This window comes from Dreissena polymorpha, chromosome 3, assembly GCF_020536995.1.
Source record: "Dreissena polymorpha isolate Duluth1 chromosome 3, UMN_Dpol_1.0, whole genome shotgun sequence".
Taxonomy (NCBI): Eukaryota; Metazoa; Mollusca; class Bivalvia; order Myida; family Dreissenidae; genus Dreissena; species Dreissena polymorpha.
Genome location: NC_068357.1, coordinates 98,917,796 through 98,938,557, shown reverse-complemented (window position 1 = coordinate 98,938,557; position 20,762 = coordinate 98,917,796). Strand labels below are relative to the sequence as shown.

Sequence of the window (20,762 nt, the reverse complement as noted above, 5' to 3'; positions counted from 1 at the left end):
ATTAGAAAAAACTATTTAAAGAAATGTTATTACAATAGGCCTTCTGTTTATAAATTCCACCAGTTGCTGAATACAACGAATACATTTGAACTTATTAAGTTAGCCAAATTTGTAAAAGAAGCTCTGATGTTAAGAAATAATATTACTAATGTTGTTAATAAATTTATATAGCAATCCTCTATATATTACCTTGCCTTTTCGTAACCGTATACGATGCTGCTTATGTTATTGTTACTACTATTTTTATCTCTGTAACTTTTCTTAACGATGTTTACGCTGCTCCTTATGTTTATATTACTACTATGTTTATCTCTGTGACATAATTGTATGTGAAATATCTAGCGTTAAGACGATGTACACTGTGCAAGTCTGAATAAATATTTGTCTTGTCTTGTCTTGTGTTAAAGGGAGATAATTATATTTCACAAAAACGTCATTTCCTTTCTTCTGGGATCTATTATTAGATACTTGTTCACAGTCGATTATTTATATACAGGTAGAAACACATGTGTGAACAACCAGATACACAGACATTTATCAATCCTGATCGGACCGTGCCAACATTTAACTATAATGGTGTTATATTTGTAAATAAATGTTCATGTATGTAAAATTGTCACTTCTGTGTATGTAAATTGTTCCCACGTTGAGATGTGTTGCGGAGTAAGGGTGGTGTATATTGCTATGAATGAACCATCTTTTTGGGGGGTGATGGTAATTTCATAGTATATTTGCTTCATTCTGCATCGTAGTTAGGCGTACACGCCGTAGTATCAAATGGGAATATGTATATCTGTTGTATGTCTGTGTATCTGGTTGTTCACACATAAGTACATATTTCTTGGTTGGACCCCTTCTTATTTCAACCAACTGCCCTGTTGTTTCATTCCAACGGCTGTCGCTTGTCTTGTCTCCTCCTCTGTCGACCGAACGTCACCATGGACCATCATCCTCTTCTCTGCTGTTGATGCAGCACTCCAACTGGCACTAGTGACACATCCTAATCCCAACCAGCTAGATGAAGTTTTCTCCACGATAAAGATGTGTTTGAGCCTGAATTCTGCGTCTTTGACTGCCTTGTCTGATGTCCACTTCTGACCTGTTTTGACATCCGCCCGCGCTGCTCTGACTTTTACGTCCGCACTGTCTCGCAGCATCGTGACTTGCCTGACTTTGGTGACCTTGAACTCCGAGCCATCTTCTGATGTAGCGGCTTAATTTCTTCTCCATGACTTCGACAGTCGATATTTGGCCGCCGTACACTAAAAGAAGCCACAGAAGTCTTGGTAGTACTCCATGTTGGTAGATCCAACTACCACTACTACTACTACTACTACTATTACTACTGCAACTACTATTATTACTACTACTACTACTACTACTACTACTACTACTACTACTACTACTACTACTACTACTATTTATACTACTACTATTACTACTGAAACTACTACTACAACATCTCTATGCACTATAGTCTGTGTAAGATGACAGGACAACGATTTCGTGTACGTTGATGGGCAATATATATTTAACCAGGTTTTCCGAAGGAAAAAACTGGTTATTAGATTGGCGAATGCGGGCGGGCTGGCTGGCTGGCTGGCGGGCTGGCTGGCTGGCTGGCTGGCGGGCTGGCGGGCTGGCGGAATAAGCTTGTCCGGGCCATAACTATGTCGTTCATTGTCAGATTTTAAAATCATTTGGCACATTTGTTCACCATCATTGGACGGTGTGTCGCGCGAAATAATTACGTCGATATCTCCAAGGTCAAGGTCACACTTTGAGTTCAAAGGTCAAAAATGGCCATAAATGAGCTTGTCCGAGCCATAACTATGTCGTTCATCGTCAGATTTTAAAATCATTTGGCACATTTGTTCACCATCATTGGACGGTGTGTCGCGCGAAATAATTACGTCGATATCTCCAAGGTCAAGGTCACACTTTGAGTTCAAAGGTCAAAAATGGCCATAAATGAGCTTGTCCTGGCCATAACTATGTCATTCATTGTGAGATTTTAAAATCATTTGGTACATTTGTTCACCATCATGGGACGGTGTGTCCCACGAAAGAATCACGTCAATATCTCCAATGTCAAGGTCGCCACGACTAAAAATAGATTTAAAAAAAAAAAAAAATTACAAAGGGGGTTAATTTTTTTTGGTCATTTCAAAAGTTCAGTTTGAGTTTTCTACCTTTATCAGATTTTTTTTTCACAATGAAAACCTGGTTTTGTGACAATTTTGTCCCTTGTTTTTAATAGATGCAGAAAAAATATCGGGAATTTAATCTTCAGGCCTGAACAGGGATTATTCTATGATTGAAAGTAAAGCCAAGTGTCAATGTTTCATTTTTTAAAATGTAAAGGACAAGTAAGACATTCCGGATTTGTTTGGTATTGAATCGAAATTACTGCTCTTTCCCTAATAATGGCCTTAACTCTTTTTAAGGTATAAGGCGGCACAAAAGTTTGTATTTCCACTAATCTTACAGACTTTTTTTTCTGTGCCAACTCTAAACTATTGTTTGGTGTCCAAGGTTTAGTTTTCGATTATGTTTGCAAAATTCCATAAAATAATAATGAATTGTGCGATCATTCTTTTATGTTTGCAACATTTGATCATATACCATATTTAAACTATAAATAAACACAAAGTAGCTATAGAACGAACATTAAACATATATTAGGACGATCTCTGCATGTCCTTCATATGCGGATTAAGAGGGAGGGGGGCGCCTTGCCTCTTTACATTTACAGTAAGTTATTATGACGCGTATATTTTTTTAGCCGGTATGTATCAATTAATTGTAAATTTTCGTTGAGAAACTATTAGACTATAACACTTGAGAGTATAAATGCAAACAAAACTTACTTTTGAAACAGAGGGTTACACAATAAAAAATCGGTATTTGATCAATACGTGCATAGTAATATGGCTAATAAAATATGTCCGGGTCAATTACTATATTCGAACGTTTGTAACATTTGTTTCCGAACGGTTGGTATATGTTACATGTTCCTCCCCCTCCCCCCGTAAACCAAAATTTTGTATCGCGACTTACATTTCATTTCGTATGTATTTGGCAAGCGTTAACAATATAACGAAACAATTTTTTTTTCGACTTTTCAACCCTTATTTTTTTTGCAATTTTAGTGGGAACAAATTACTTTTCCGTTTATGTCGTCTAGTCGCCTTTCTCCATAGCATTCAACAACTTCGTTACTCTGATCTTTACTAATATAGTCAAGAGTTATGTCTGGCATCAACCGAATCGTTTAAAGAAACACCGGTTTATCACAATATGACCACAGTATGTGTGATAAAGTATAATTTAAATTAGTAATAACTATATATGTCCATATGTGCTGGTCATTGTATTTATGGCTTAATCTTAACTTTAACGTAAAGCACTTCTTGGCGAAGAATTGTTTTAAATCGCTTAAAATGCATTTTTATGATGGCACACAACTGTACAAAATATCATATAAGGTTAAAACAGCGCTCGTCGACTCCATAAAAGTCGTGTTATTATTATGCTCCAGAAAAAAAGAGGAAATAGGTTTGTATACTGAATCCGGATGTTTTCGTCTTGTCGTTTGAATATCTTGTTAAGTTCACAATTTAAAAATTATACAAGGAATCATATTGGGAATTTTTAGTGTAAATTGATTTCATTGAAGAGAGAAACATTGCAGAAGAGCTGCTTGTTACGGCTTTTGTGAGCTTCACTCATCGCCTTGGTCAGTTAACATAATCACACTTTTCTGTTTCATCTTGTTAACGATTTTTAGGTACGAATATTTAAAACAGTAACTAACAGCTGTATTTTTGTTTAAGTATCGGTAAAATTGCCGTAAAAATAAATGCTATACCAATTTCCAACATAACCACGGTTTCATTCTACTTGATAAAAACAGTTCTTGAAATAACAGGGAAACGAAAGGTGTGCTTGTAATTTTTTCGGAAGCACAAAACACAGTAAAACAATGCCGAGGACAGGTGAGCAGTCAATCAACGTACATAATCAAAATAAGTATATAATACGAACCAAATATATGCTATGCATTCCAAAATAATATCAAAAAATGTGAAAAGCTTATGTTGAATACAACTTTTTAAGAGAATTTAGTTCAGCATTCATCTGTGCAATGTGTATAGCATGTTGCCATAGACGGGTTTGTGTTGGTGCAGTGCATGTCCTTCGCTGCTCTCCTGTTACCCGTCAGAAAACGACATACACGACGTACATGAAGGAAATCGTATTTATTTTGAAAAATATATATTGCAGAATATTAGTACTATGAATATGAAAATGCATTGAGAGACGAAACGATACAATAATAACGCAACTAACATTTAGACATAACATTGGCTGATGTTTACAATCTTTACAATATCAAAGTAATTAACTTTAAACACTAATGAATAAATTGTGCAGACTTAACTTAAAAAATGCATAAACATATTGTGTAACATGTATGCGAATAATTTTTTTTTTACTTTGACAATAATGTACTTTCATGAAATGCATGCATCATACTTGAAGTCAACGTGTGTTAAATATTGTTAACACACATAAATAAAGTATATGGCATAAATGTATCCCAATCATTAACAATTCTACTATAAATACTTTAAATAGGAAAAATGGAATGCGTAGATACAGCCCAATCAAGTAGAAACAAACGTGTGATAAACAAAACAGCCTTAGAATAATAAAACGTGAAAGAAAAACAATAAAGACGTCAAAAAAGTATGTTCATGTACAAGTAATACTGGACCCAATAACATTTTGGTTACATACATGTACATAAATACATATATTTCCTGTTATCCTAAACTTACGCTCGATATATGCTCATTATATGTATGTATACGCCATGCTTTCAAAAACTAAATAATTGTCTTGATTTCTACAATAAAAACTTATCCTAAAAACACACATACATACATATATCAATAAAACAATGTTATATATTAACAAAATGTACAAATTGGTTTTTATATGAAGGGTCACATTAAATATATAAAACACAAAACCAAGGCGAATTATAATACATATTATCAAATATAAATCCATGACCAAATGTTTAAGGTAATTGTTATAGAAAGAAAAATATGCGAGTTCTATTACTGTGTTAAGACTTACAATCAAACTCAAAAGTTATAAAACGCACAATAACTGTATTAGTTACACATAAGCTGAAATAACAATCTGGTCTCAATCGCATATACGAACAAACTTGGCAATGCTATTCTACCACAATCAGCGCAATTTTGTAAGTTTTGTTAAGTTACATATTCTTGATCAAATTTTGGTCAAAAGGGTTCATAAACTAAGTCCCAAGGTTAAACCAATCTTGTTATCGACATGTTACCACGTTATACGTGAAGGACAAATAATGTTGATGCAACTTGGACATACTGTTTAACTAGGCAATATATAGGCCAAGTCAAAATCTCATGCAGTCAGTTCAATAGTAGGTCACTCAGCCAAATCTAAGAAAAAATATTAACATTTAATGATGACTCATTCTTAATGAAAGTGTATTAGAGTCTCAATCGGAAAGATATCTTGAAAATTATTAATATCTAGTAAGTGTTCAAATCTGAATCTTAATTAAAGATCTAGAAGCTGTATGTATGACTCAGTCTTGATAAAACACGGTCAAAATGTGTATCTTTCCAAAATATTGGCAACATTCGAATCTAAGTAAATAGCGGTCATTATTTGAAGAAGCTTATGAGCTTATACGTGTTGGTTTGGAACTACTTTTTAAGGAAAAGTTGCTACTCGAAACAATTCGGTTTATTTGAAATGCGCGTAAATAAAACGCGAACCGGAACTGCAAAAGTTATTTACCCTTTACGGATCAGTGATTCTGTCAAATCTTATTAATAAATATTTTCACGATAGGATTCATAGATTCGACAAAATTAATATTGAAAAAACATCGCGTATTTTCAACGCATCAATTTTAAGATAACAAGTGACCAGTTTGAAAAGTTGAAAAAGACTGCCCTTATTAACTAAAAACCTTGACATTTCCCAATCGAAAAGAGGATGCTTTTGTCACTATGAGTTCGAATTGATACAGAATTGATTATAGCTTAATTTTAACCGGCTAAATAGAGAATAATAGGTTAGTGTTGGTTATAGATCACGTTTATCATGCGAGGCTTAGAAAACAAAAAGCATGAACGTTGGTGAAAGCTTTTTCGTTTTCGTGCCGATCATGATAAACCTGATCTGTATTCAACACTAATCTTTTATTCTATTTATCCCACGTTTGATTCATTAAACCTTTTTATTAAAACAAAATTAGTATAACTTGATAATTTTGCATGAAAAAATGGCGTCATTTTGTCGAAAAAATGACGCAATTTCGTACGGGTTAATAGCATAAATTTAATCAACGGCTTTTTAATCAACTGAATTCGCTGTAAAAGTGGGATAAATATGAAGAAATTAATAATGTCTTTTTACTTATAATTATTTTTACATCATAAAAAATGAAGAATATACCAAACGTAATACGTTCGGTATTCGGAACGTTGACATAAACTTAATTATAATGTGTAAACGGACGAATACAAATTACATATTGCTATATTCTAAACGTATGAAAGACACCGTTTAGGACATAATTTGTATTAAATTTTAACACAAATGAAAAGATATTTTGAACACAAATATAATACGTTTAACGCTTAGATCTAATTCATGTATGACGTGACTAAGTTGAAGTGCATAATTTAAATAGAATACACGCGTTTCTATTTATACTAGATAGACAAACGCTAAAAAAAATACATTAATACATTGCAAGTTACGCCATTCGACAGCTCGTGTTTGAAATAACAAATTCACTTCGATCACACGATCTAGTTATATCATAGAATTTATGTTATGAACACCATCGGTGAAGACAGAAAGTCATATTGAATGTACGCTATAAGTATTCAACACGGGCATGTTTCGTCTACCAACAATGCATGTATCTGATTACATTATAGTAACATGAACTCATTTACGGGCTAAAATGTTCTTTAGGATGTTTTATGCTTCTTTTTTGTATAGGTGTCCTCGTAGTCATCTCCATCAGTACTTGAGGGTGGTGTAGGGGCAGGGAAATTCGCTGTTACAATAGACACATTCTTTATTGAACATGTTATGTAATATTAATAAGATGCTGTAGTATTGAATAAACGATTGGTTGAAGGTATACAGAAATCACTTGACAAGTTGGAAGATTGGAACACTGTCACTTTCGAAAAGACATAGCCCGGTTCTAATCAAAGGTAATTAATTCAAAATCGCGTTTAACGCTGTTATATGGAATCTTTGTCTCCACAAACACGTAATGAAACTTAACTTGTTTTCTGTTTATGTGAATATTTACTTTGTCTTTAAGACATTCTTTGCCTTTGTAAAGGACCCTTGTTAACATATATATAACACTTTTGAATATTATACTCTCGACAATGAGCTCTGAAGAATAACTTGAACAAGTCAATGTATTTTAAACGCCCATGCGTATCATTCAGAAGCCTAATACTCTAAAATGTGTTTATCTGTTTTGCCTTTCCTTTGTACAAAAAAAGTGATACTTGGGAATCGAACGTTTCCTGAGTGTATGGAAATATAATAACTTCTTTTGAATATTTTAGAGCTTTGTAAGACAGTTCATGGAATAAATTTACGTCACAATTGCGGTATTAAGTAATTTATTGTAGAAAAACATGAATCGAGATGAATATAAGAATAACAGTCCGAATTCAATGCATACCTAAGATCTACAAAAAATGTTCAACAGTAGAAACAATAAATCGAATTCACAAATTATGATGAAAACTATTAACAACGGCATAACATGTTCTTTCAGACACTTAATATCTACCTATAAACTACATTGAAATCTCTATGTAACGTTCAATTTTTCGGTTTCCAGACAGTTGCGATTTTATGAGAATATAAGGCAAATTACCAATCCGAATGTGCATATCACACGTATACTTACAACTGTTTAGTTAAACTTCTGCAATGCCACGTCATCATTTTCAAATCTGTAAAGAAAACATGTGAATATTTTTTTTTAATGTACCTAAATATATGTTTTAGCATTATATAAAATAGCATTATAAAAAATATTTCTGTAAACCAAGTCTAATGTTACTGCCTATTTATAAGCACCTTGCATAAACTATAATCATTCGATGTTTTGCTTCAATATTTTTGAAAAGTCATGTTCTGCAAATCTGATTCACCCAACCGAAGACAAACCTTTATTGTATTCCTTATTTTGTATATTTTGTTGAGTTAAACGCAGTTTACTTCATATACAATTAACACAATCATGTAAACGAAAGTATTATTTACATGATTGCACATGAATGCATTTACATAAGAGATAATAAAACCAAACATAAAGAACATACTCGTCGCCTTTGATCTCCTTTGATTCGGTTTTAACCGGCGTTAGCTGAGTGTTCTCATACATATGTTTAGCTGGTTGTCTTGGTGCATCCATTTGTATATAATCACCTTCTACCCCTGGCATAAGTGCGCGTTTTCCATAACGCGCTGCAAAAGGTGCTTTTGTAGACGTTTGTGCTATCGTTATGTTGGTACTCCCTTGTTCCAACTCTGTATCGATAGACTTTTGTGCTAAGTGTGTGGTCCCATAAGTGCGGTTTTCAACACTCTTATCGCCAGCCATGCTTTGTGGGGTGCCCAAACGCAAATTCATGTAGTCCTCGTCGTCGTTTGAATGGTCTTTTACTTTGTTGCACCGATTAGTGTCCATCGATGTTTGTCTGTAAAGTCCGAAATAGCATCGGTAAATCAATGAATATCCTTTGATTGAATGGCGTTCATGAATATCTACTCATGTTACAGCTGGTTTAATAATTGCATGAAGATTTTCCTCACTTAATTACTAATATTATTCTGTGGATCTTTTTTATTAAAAAACACAATACTGTCGTCGAAATATTAAGCGGACTCGATTCATGTACGTATTTATTGGACATAATAAGAAACCTTATCAACACCATACATAAATGATTAACGTTAGTAAGAATGTTTTATATTTTAGTAAGTGTTACTATTAAAAAACACAATCTGAAGTCGACATTGAAAGCGAAGGTCAGTCAAGTTCATCGTTAACGTTTGATCATATTGAATTTTCCAGTTAACTAGGTATTTGTTTTAGAAAGATAACAGTGGTATCGAGTTTATAAAGAAAGCATTTGTATTTACTTTACAGCTCGTGAACACCATCTCGATGAGTATAATCTGTGTTTTTATATATTTTGTATTTGGTTATCTTCTTATTTTATTATTTCAATTATGTAATCGACCCTAAATAGATGCGATACGCTTTACTCAAAACCACACGTTTTTTGTTCGGAAACTATTACGTTTATCGTGTTAGTATTGCAATGTAATAATTTATAAAATTTTGGACGGGTTTAATGTTGGTGAGCTATGTTTTATTGCTAAAAATAAACTGAGGTCAAGGTACAACAACCTGTCCGGGGCTTTTCCAACTGAATTAGCATTGGGCTCGTCATCGTAGACTATTAGAGGTGCACTTAAGTAAAATGACAAAGAAATATAGGTTAATTATTATACATTTACCTCAGCGTCAACAAACAGTCTATAACGATACAATTACCACTAAATAAATTAAAATTAAATAAACCTTGATTTATTTATAACAAATATTAATATTGTCATTTTAATCCATTAACGATTAAATGCGTTTGTACATAAACCAATTAAGTGTTTTGTGGTTTTAACACATCACTAATAAGCACAGTATAAACATGAAGTAATAAATACAATTCAGTCGTTTTAGTACTGATGATGATGTTTCCGGTTGCTGTAGAACCCTCTGCATACCTTAAAATATTCAAACAAATAACTATGTAAGTGCGGAATACTTACTTCATGAGAAAAACATCTATAATTCACATTCAGATTGACTTACGAGTAAATGTGTATTGTATAAGGATAAAGTATTCATACAATTCTTACTGTTTAAAGTTACAATATTGTTTGTTCTACAAGGTCAATTAGCAGCTTTGCCCAACTCCCCCACCCCCACACTATGAAAATACGTAAGCTTACAACCCGGACACTTTGTATACATGTTTTTTTGCATATATATATATATATATATATATATATATATATATATATATATATATATATATATATATATATGTGTGTGTGTGTGTGTGTGTGTGTGTGTAATTGAACAGAACAGAACAAAACAAACAAAAATATAACCAAAACATGCACAACTCATAGTAGCAAAAAACACGCAATAAGACAACCATGCGAATGCGTCAGAATTACGGAAAAAAATTCTATTAAATTGTTTGTAGTATTCTAAAAATATATGACTTTGCTTGAGAATGGCATGCTTTTTTTATAGAAGACTCGCTCTGTTGTAAAAAGTTTTAAAGTGAATGCTTAAAATCTCGAATCGAGTTAAAAGATATCATTCAGTTATATATTTGTACAAAATGTATTTTTTATACACAATATTAGCTAACATTAAACAATCTTTAATCGGTTCTAGGTTAAATGGCTTTAATACAAACATATGCAATATTCGCAATTGCAACTTTAATTTCAATAAGGTTTCTGTCAACTGCTTAAGCTGCTATCGAATTCTGGTGATTATATATTTTCGAAACCAAACAGATTGAACAGAAAATCCCAGTATGACTATTCATTAAAAATGCTATCAATCCGTTTAAGTTTCACTATCTCTTAAGACATCCTGAGAAATAAGGTTTTTAAGTAACATTCTCAAAGCAGCTTTGCTTCTTCCAATAATGGGTAATGGCTTCATGATGTTGCTCACACACCATGCTTCAAAAAGGCAAGTACTTAGTTCAAGAAAGGATCATATCTAGTGGACAAGCACATTTTATTAAATTTGTATTGTTTCACAACTACACAAATTCGAAACGCAGAATAGAATCAAACCTTTTCCATTAAAAATTCATTTAAACCCGACTTACCGTGTATGGTATGATCTTAATAAATGAAAGATCATCGTTAAAATATATTTATATATTATACGAATATAAAACACAAAATATAACATAGATTGATGGTTAAACGATGTCTTCAGGTGATTATCGCTTAAACACTTATACTCATATTTTTTCACTAATGTATGCAATACATATGAAAGAAATACTCTAAAGTTAAAAAAAACTTTTATTAACTTTGGTATTTAGACCCTGAAACAATAATTTTAAATAGGCCAACTAAGTTACAGTTACACATTTTAAAACAGTGAAAACTACTTAACGACACACTTACACGTGGCTCTGTGCTTTTCCTGGAATGAGAGAATATCAAAATGTGTATGCAGAGAACAGAAATTAAACAGTGTAGTTAAAGACTATGAAGTTTTCTTCTGAATTATTTGAATTTACATACATTAACAAACTACAAGTAAAACATTCAGTTAAGTCGTTTACATTTAATGGATTTATGTCCGAGATAATTCTTTATTCAAACATTTCACTATGTTTTTGGTCATGAAATGTGCACGTTAAAGCGAAAAAATTCATTTGTGCAAATTACCAACTCTGTTGGTACTGTGGGCTACAGTGTAACTGCATAATTTCCAATGAAACCGATCTGATATCTCTTACAAGAGTCGTAATAACGAAAGATACGATACATTTTTTGTTTTAAATAAGACTTCTAAATCTATTTGTTTCAATATTCATAACACTTCGCAAAAAATGTATCATGTTCACTAATAAAGAAACGCATTCAAACAGGTGCAATAATGACGTTGATACTCGAGTAGTCTATTTTCTGCATGAAACAATGCGATACCGGAGGAAAACACCAGAATACATGGACCCGTGTATTATCATATTCCGTCATGGTATATCCCATTGGTACTAAGCGTTCGGGAATACTTAACATTCAAAAGCAAATATTTACATGAAAAACAAACACATAGGAATCATGATATTTTTGATAGCTGTCGCAAAACATCTCTTCGACGAATTTGGTTAAATGGGCGGCTGCATTGAACGAGAACAAAACAGCTGTTTTGTTTGCAATTTTTGAAATACTGAAGTATCCGAACAATTCGGAGGCAGTACAGGTAAACATTTGCACATTTTATCTCTACCCCATCAAACTATTTCATATATGAAATCTTTCTCAACAAATTATTACTATTAATCAAGAATTCTTATTAGTTCGTTTTACCGTGTCTGTTCTGCCCTTCTGAAGTAGCGGGAATGTTCGACGACGCGGGGAATGGTCTGAAACACAACAACAACAAATAATAAATGCAATGATGCGCTTTGACAAATGCATTTGTGATATGTATTGCTTTAATCTAGTACGCTTTAGCTGGTTTGATATATTAAATATAAAATACAATTAGATGAAAAGTATATAACAGTTACTTACTTAGGCGTTTCATCTGTAAGCACAAATATATCAATATAATTATTACAAACATTTTTGTTTTATATAATATTAAATAAATTTAATTCTTGTTAGAAGATGGTAAATAACAATATCTACTTTTCAACATATAAAATCCATGTTAAGTGTTAATTTTAGAAAATGACTTAAAACTATAGCCCCTTGTTCGAAATATTTTATGAATTAAGTTACTATAGGTGACATATGGAAGTCATACGTTCAATTGTATTAATAAGGACACTCTTTACAAAAGAGAAAAAACAGTGAATTCCAAAAACTATATTGAGTGACACAGTATATTATGCCATGGCAGAACTAAATTAAACAGTTTCAGGACATTGCCATTATATTAATCAAACACAATGATTAATATGTATATTGTTATCATAACCTTTACTAGTATTGTTATTGCACCAACTATAGTTTGTCTTAAGAAGTATGTAAAAAAGTGATATTTAATTTACAGTTAGTTGCACTATAGAAATTTAGTTTCTCACCTCATCAAGGGCTGCTCGCTCGACTTCGGAAAAAAAACAACTAGACTTCTCTTAAATGTGAGTGCAATAAATGTATAAAATGAGCACATGCTTAATTATAGAAATATATAAATAAATAATATCATAGCTGCCCATTCAAGCTTATTAAATCTCTAAAAATACTATGTTTTTCATCTTACCACGCTTCTTCTTCAAACACACAAAGTACACAACCAGCACGATTAGAAAAAGGACTGCAGCGCCGCCTATTGCACTCCCAACGACCATTTTAACATCTAGAAAAATAGTAGTCATACGTTAATGTCCAAAAAAAGAACGAATCCTTAAACCCCTAACCATTCTTAGGCTTTACGATACGTGTTCACATACTTTGCCTTTTTGTCTAAGTTTTGCATTGTTTACCTTAAACATTTTCATTTGAAACTGTGCAACTTAACAGTTAATGTAAACAAATAAAAAATAGAAAACCGTAAACCCTATCTAATTTCGAACCGGGGTTCACTAAACTAATAATCGTCTTAAACTCTCGGTCAATCAGACTGTAATATTGCGTAATGCAATTTATACTTTATATAAATACCCAATATGTTGTATCAAACTTCAATGAAAACACTTGCAAGTCAAAATTATTAAATCGTTTTGCGTTTGTGATTTTTTTATCAACTTCAAATGCTACCTTGTCTTAAACAAACAGTTTTACTTGGTAGTGTTATTCTGGTATCGTGCTTTCTTTTGTTGTTGTTAATACATCTTATGATCTTTATAACAAAAATAACCCGAACCTAAGAACAGATCTCTTTATATAACAATAGACCTATACGTATTCTAGAATAGAATAGGGTATTAATAGATCATTATGAATACATAACAGAAATGTACAACATTAGACGAGTACTTAGTTCATTCATTTTGAAAGCCCTGAGCGTTGTATGGTTGTATTCAATCGACTGGTACATTCAATTCGCATATTTGCAGTTCAAAACTATACAAACGCATGGGTTAACATACGTTAAGCAGTAGCGACTGGCACCACAACCGAGTACTCGCTCTGGCCATACACGTTGAAGGCATAGACTCTAAACTCGTAGGCGGTATCATGCGAAAGATCATCAACCGTCATCGCAATAGCGATATCCTGTTCATTCCCGACGAAAGCTAATGAGCCATTCGCCCATAAAGAATTGCTGTTCAATCGTCTGTACTGCAGGACTAGCGTTTGATTCTCGCCGTTGAATGAGCCGTATTCGACGGTGAATGTAACGCTATCATAAGTGGTCGATTGTTGCTCGAAACGTAAAGGTGCGTCGGGTGGTCCTTATTGAGTTCAGATAAATATTGAAGACACGTATCAGTTTTGTGTATAATTAAACACAGTTGTACAACATGTATTCGTAAAAAAAGTACATACAATGAAATTTAGTTACACAGAAAAATAATAATTTGACACTACAAACAGAACATACAACAGAATATAAAGTCGTTAAATACAGAAAATGCATTTAGTGATATTAATTGTTTTACAAATATATTACGCTTTGTTAACAACTGCTTCACGATCTAGACTTATCCCTTTTAGGCTAGTCAGTTCGATGATTTATAGAATGTATTTTGGTAAGAACTACAAATCATCAAAGACGTAAAAAAACAAACTACCTTGTGAAAAAATTTCGAAATGTGCAGTTGTTGTTCCAACGGCGTTAGTGAATTTCACTGTACAATTGCCGAAGTAATCTTCTTGCGTCGCGTTGATCACTACTAACAGCGTTTGAATGTCGCATTTAATGTGTTTGCTATGGACAGACACGAAGCCAATACCGTCCTCTAAGTAAACAGTGATACTGTCTGAGGTACTCATAATACGATGTCCTATCATGATGACGATTCCGGTCCTCGGGACGGCTGGAAAGGCGTAAACCGGAATGGTGACGGTCAATGGGTCGCCTTTAAAGACGCTATAGGTCTTCGTGTGTTCCAGCAAAATTGGAACGTCTAGAATGAAACATAAACCTTTTAACAAGCGACAATACTGACAGTTAAATTAACATACGATTCTTGAAGTCATCTTTTACCATACACACAACTTATATAAATGTTACAAACTTCACTATATAATCGTCACGACTCTTATTATTGATTATCGCGCTGTTTGTGTAGCGTTCATGCTGCAAACACTTTTGGAATCTCTAGTTAAGTAAACGTGCTTAATTAGGCAAATAAGAGGAAATATCAATGTCATCAAAGGGATAGTCAATCACATTAATCGCTTATCAATATATCAATACACCTATAAGTTTTCTGAAGGTGTACCTTTTATTACCACTTCCAATGTGTGACTTCGTCTTTTTGCGCCATTTTTGAGAATGCCATTTTCTACTGTGCACGTATAAGTTCCATTGTCTTGGTAACTAAGTTCCTTTAGCACTGCATAACGTAACCCGCCTGTGCCCGATAAAAAACTGATGTTTCTAACCGGAGAGCCTAATATGTGGAGCTCGAGCGCGTGGAAAGTATAAGTGTCGGGATTTCCCGCGGCTGTACATGTGAACGTCTTTTCACCCTCGTCCCAATGTAGCGTCACATCAGGTGCGTCTTAACGTAAATAAAAACAATACATCAAGACAACATCAGTTTAAGGTAAAGTCTAACTTATAGCAATGTATTTAAGACCAAATAGTTATTATTTTGTCTATTAGACAACTAAGTGTTGAATTAAATAAAATCATATATCGTGCCTTTTGCGAAAACAAAATTACCGCATGTATCATAGTATATTTAGAACGATAACTATTGTGACTATTGTTTGTTAACACGCGCCTATATATTTGTCACAATGATATAATAATATCGACACATATATCGTGCTCCATTGGTTTTCCTAGAAATACCAAACAGGCCACACTTACAAAGTACATCAAGAGTCATAGTGTCGTTTGCAGTTTTTAAACTATGTAAATTTGTTCCCGTACAGACGAAAACACCAGCCTCTTGACGGTTGACTGTATGCGTGGATTCAAAAAGCGGAAGTGACGTAACATTTTGAGATTGTGTAGTTGAGCCGGATGAATGTGTCCATTTCATATTGCAGTCCTTATAACAGCTCCGTATTGTGCAAACTACATGTACACTCTGGCCTTCTACGACTTGAATGGTTGATTTTGTAGGCGCAATGTCCACAGCATCGGGCCCATCTGGTACATAGAACATAGCCATGGAGTTGAGATAGAAGATCCAATATAGATAATATGAGATTAACAATATTTAATAACTAAGTTTTTTTTATAGCTAATGCTTCAATTATGTAAACTGAAATCAAAGGATAATTTTCAATCTTTTAAAGTGCAAATGAAACCATAATGCTTCGGTAAAAAAATGATCCACTTCGAGCATTGATCCTGGTAATATATCTCATGACAAAAAAATGGTGGATCTTCAAACGGAAAAAATAATCTGCCATCTTTCAACTTTCTTAAATAAGGCATTGTCCAATTAGTTTGCGTGCACGAACACGTTTTAACTTTTCACGACTGACCTAAGTAAGACTTTGTTCGAGCCTGTGTTTGAGCATCGATTAAAAAATTCGGCAAATAATTCGTTATTTTGTCTTTATCATTATTGCAGCAACTATTATAAATAGTTTGTACCAACCTTGTCCTTGCTTGTTAAATATAAAAAACAATGTTCTATAGTAATCGATTTGACAAAATTTAACAACTATTGAGTAGTTTGATCGAAAGAAGTGATATAACCCGTATAAAAGGCTGGTCCATGATTTGAAAACGTAAAATAATTCGGTCGAGAGTGACGGAAAGTCATATACATGTATAAACAAAGCTTACAAAGCACGGTCAATCTCAGGGTTTTCTCCCTTTTGATCTCAATTGAACTGTTCAGGTTTTTGGCTGTACACGTGTACATGTTTGTGTCGTCCCTCGAAACAGTCCTACTGAACAGTAACAGATCAATCCTTCCACCATTGACGCTCTTGTCTTGACTGACGATATTATTACGCTTCCACTGCACGCGGCAAGACGGAAAGTAGTCCCATACGCTGCAAATTATGTTCTGGCCACTTGCACCTTCCACTAAGGTGTGATTTTCTTGGGAAGGTGTAATAGATATTTCAGACGGTCCGTCTTGACACAAGAAAGCAGATTTATTATACACAATATAATACAGTGGTTTAATGAGAGTGAATGTGCACTACATGATACCTTGGTATGTACTAAATCGAGAAATACACAAAATCATGCTAAAATTAAATTATATACTGCTGTAATGCAATCGAAAATTAACCAATTTTCTTTTCTTACATTCATTAATCGTCTACATTATTAACATTCAAATAGACATAACAGACAATCAAAGCTAAAAATATTGACTCCTATGAATCATCAGCGTTCCAAAAGAACACATTACTACATTTTCAAAAACCATTAGTAAATACGTTTATTAAAAAATTAGAAACCATATTAGAGGATATTTCACAGGTTGTAAGTTATATATATATATACTACCATACTGCATTGTACACAATTTTAAATTTTGAATTATTTGATCACTCAATCATTTTTATTATTTATTATGTCACGCAATTGAGCGTGAAAGGAACGATGGACCAAATGCAGGATAATGTTTCAGTTACACGAATCAAAAGCATTAATGTTATCTTGTAAAGATCATGGTTTTAAAGTTTAAACTTAATACCACATGGTATGAGCACGCCTTCTGTTATGCATTTGGGTCAATACCTTTGATAATACGATCCTATATGAAGTCAAAAAATAATGGTCCCTACCATAATATGTCCAAAAGTATTATATTACTTTCAACGATTATGTTACCTTTATAAATAGCATTCAGAGCATTGCATTATGTTGCTGGACTGGATACATAATTTACAAGCCAGTAGTTACATCAAAACGGCGACTAAAACATTATTTCAGTTCATATGAAGTCTTACAATATGCTTATGTCATGACAATTACATATTTTAAAATACAATTGATATTTAATCACTTAATATAAAATTGAAACTTTTGTTTTAAAAACTCACAATTAACGATAATCGCCAATTGCGTAGTCGAAAATCCAACTGCATTGGAAACATTACAAGTGTACGATCCTGCAAAGTATCGACTGACAGGTGTACTAAAAAGCGTTGTGCTCGATATTCGAGTTGAACCGTTGAACCAGTTGGCATTGCAGCTGGGGTTGCAGACGGGGCTTGAACACAAAATGGCGGTAGGAGGCGATGTGTTATCAGTCACTATCAATGGGCTATTGACTGATATGTTGGCTGATAATGGACCATCTGTAACAGAACCTGTACTTACAAACCTTAATGAACTCCGTTTAACGAATTGAAGAAATGGAACACATCTGTTGAACATACCATGTGAAATTAATAGCCAAAGTTAAGGGTTACACGGTGCTACAGAAAGGGCATAATAGATGTACTGTGCCGCACTTTGAGTTAAGTTTTTAATAATTTGCCATTAAAATGCTAAAATAAAATGAACTTGATTTTATGATGCAGTTTTATGAAATGCGGTTGCTGTTTAATTATATAAATATAACACAGTGGCATTTGCAAACAATACAAAGTGTTGAATAATTATACTTCCATAATAATTGACAGTAAGCATTTTGATTTTAGAATGAATTGCGTGTATAAGTTATCACATTCATCAATACTTTTGCGTGTAGGCGCCTCTGATTTGATTTTTTCGACAATGATGACATTTATCGTTCTTTCGTGTTAGCGTGTTGTCGTTTTGCGCCCTTGAAAACCCTAAACACCATCATTGAAGCGTTTGCGAGTATTTCTATCGCTTTTACGCTTATTCGGTGCCCTTCAAACTTTCCAATATACCAGGTCGACAAAAAAGAGGCACCAAAACAACCTGAAATGGATAAGTAAGAACTTAGTTGTATTGGGGCCTCTGATATGTCGTTCTGGTGTGTTGGTGGGTTTAAACAAATTCAACGAAAAAAACACGATCACTGTCTTAACCGTAACATTTTGCGTTCCGGCTTGTCTGCTGTTGGCTTCCTTCAAACCCACAAAATCGTTACGGTATTGTAGTAAAAATCAACCATCATAACTTATTAAGAACAGCGATACCTATCCAAACTATAATAAAAAATAAAAGTAAAATACAAACGATATTTAGCTGACGATCAAGTTCAAAAGTAGAAAAATACCTATAAAATGCCTTATACAATGTTAATCTATTTTTACTACTTTATTCGATAATTAAGGAGGGAAATAAGACATGAACATGAACATTGTTTGAAAATCACGACACATGATGTATTTCTGTTTCTGCAACTCAACGTCCATTTCGTCCTTTGTTATGAATGTCACAAAACAAAATATTTATAGAACATATACTTTGTTATCTATTCTGCTTGTATTCACACTCATCCAAATATTATGTTGATAATGTTTTTGAAGGTATAATGTACATGTTTAAATTGTTTTAACCACTGTAAGATCAGAGGGCGATTTAATAGGGTTCATGTTGTGATAAAAATCGAATACGTTCATCAAAGAATGAAAATGCAAACTTTGAGGTTACACCAACCATATCGGATTAGGTGTCTGATTTACTAAGCGCTTGTTTTATCGTTTAAACTGTTGTTAATTGTACGATTAGTCAAATCAAAATTATTTAACATTTGCACATAATTTAAAGTAGAAAGAGCAAAGTCGCGAAGTGCGCTGTGAAGATTGCAACAATATGCACTGATCACATTCACCAAACTTCGCATATTGTCGCAACACATTTTCCATCGAGAATCATTTCAAAGTATATCGTGATGTATGAGCATTCCACATGAATACTGTTATAACTTACACTGTACGTTCATTGTGGTTGATCTTCTGATGAAAACAGACCCATTGACGGTGATTTCACAAAACAATTTTGCCGTATTCCAGTCCCGTGTTATATGTGTGAACGTTATGTCTTGCTGAGATGATAACACGGATATCGCTTTCGATGAAGACCATCTGTAGGTACACGTGGATGTGGAGCATGTTGACAATGGACAACAAAGAGTAAAGCTGCTGTTTTCTTTCACCGGCTGATTGCCAATTATCGAAACAGATTGACCTGAAATATACATGGTTATAATAATTATTAAAAAAACCAATTAAACAACAGGTCCTCAAATCATTTCCAACAATGTAGTATGGTCTTGAATGTTGACAGATAGTTTTCTGTTTGGATTCAAGGAAGAATCACGTCAATATTAATTGCATTCATTTAACGATAATCATTATATTATATTATTTCATAGAATTAGAATGAAACTCTGTTTGAAGGATAATTAATGTTGCCTTCATCTGAAAGGAACTTTTATTTGACCCCATATTTTTTTATTCGCTGACACTTAGTCAATGCTACGCCAAACGTGAAAAAAATCAAACTTTATTCAATAGACTCTATATATTAATGTACACAAAACACCTACCATTTATTCGTAATTACACATACACATTTTTTTGATTAAAGATGTACATTGACTCTTTTCATTGTCATGTAAAAAAGCGATTTTATTATTTACATGTAGTTGAATATTTGTGTAATATTTGTGTAAAATACGACTCCTTATACGTATAATATACTGAGTTCTAAAAGCGAATCATATTAGTCATAGAAAAGCGGAAACCTCTTATAAAATATGGTAATTGATCGATATAAATAAAAATCAAGCTCGTCGGATTTCATAGCCGAAATTAGACGTCGAAACGGTATTGCATCTTAGAACTGTATG

The 20,762-nt window shown here is 33.2% G+C and overlaps 1 protein-coding gene and 2 long non-coding RNA genes across 3 annotated transcripts in view; all 3 read right to left on the bottom strand.

Moving 5' to 3' along the window:
* Positions 1 to 4,375: 4,375 nt before the first annotated feature.
* Positions 4,376 to 10,088, bottom strand: LOC127875483 (uncharacterized). Its single transcript, XR_008047451.1, has 4 exons — positions 9,533 to 10,088; positions 8,439 to 8,816; positions 8,021 to 8,066; positions 4,376 to 7,138 (listed from the first exon to the last, which is right to left on the bottom strand). It is a non-coding gene; the product is annotated as an uncharacterized LOC127875483 (long non-coding RNA).
* A 370-nt stretch (positions 10,089 to 10,458) lies between these two features.
* On the bottom strand, positions 10,459 to 12,378 carry LOC127875484 (uncharacterized). The gene is made up of 3 exons (XR_008047452.1): positions 12,259 to 12,378; positions 11,347 to 11,365; positions 10,459 to 11,054 (listed from the first exon to the last, which is right to left on the bottom strand). It is a non-coding gene; the product is annotated as an uncharacterized LOC127875484 (long non-coding RNA).
* Positions 12,379 to 13,159: 781 nt separating this feature from the next.
* The window catches only part of LOC127875477 (uncharacterized), a 46,345-nt gene continuing 38,742 nt past the window's right edge, over positions 13,160 to 20,762 (bottom strand). The window contains exons 13-20 of the mRNA XM_052420553.1: positions 19,841 to 20,098; positions 18,034 to 18,291; positions 16,817 to 17,113; positions 15,884 to 16,168; positions 15,288 to 15,569; positions 14,634 to 14,969; positions 13,989 to 14,294; positions 13,160 to 13,255 (exon numbers count right to left, since the gene is read on the bottom strand). Of these exons, the coding sequence (XP_052276513.1) occupies positions 13,990 to 14,294; positions 14,634 to 14,969; positions 15,288 to 15,569; positions 15,884 to 16,168; positions 16,817 to 17,113; positions 18,034 to 18,291; positions 19,841 to 20,098 (2,021 nt within the window). The 3' untranslated portion in view covers positions 13,160 to 13,255; position 13,989. The remainder of the gene's footprint in view (positions 13,256 to 13,988; positions 14,295 to 14,633; positions 14,970 to 15,287; positions 15,570 to 15,883; positions 16,169 to 16,816; positions 17,114 to 18,033; positions 18,292 to 19,840; positions 20,099 to 20,762) is intronic.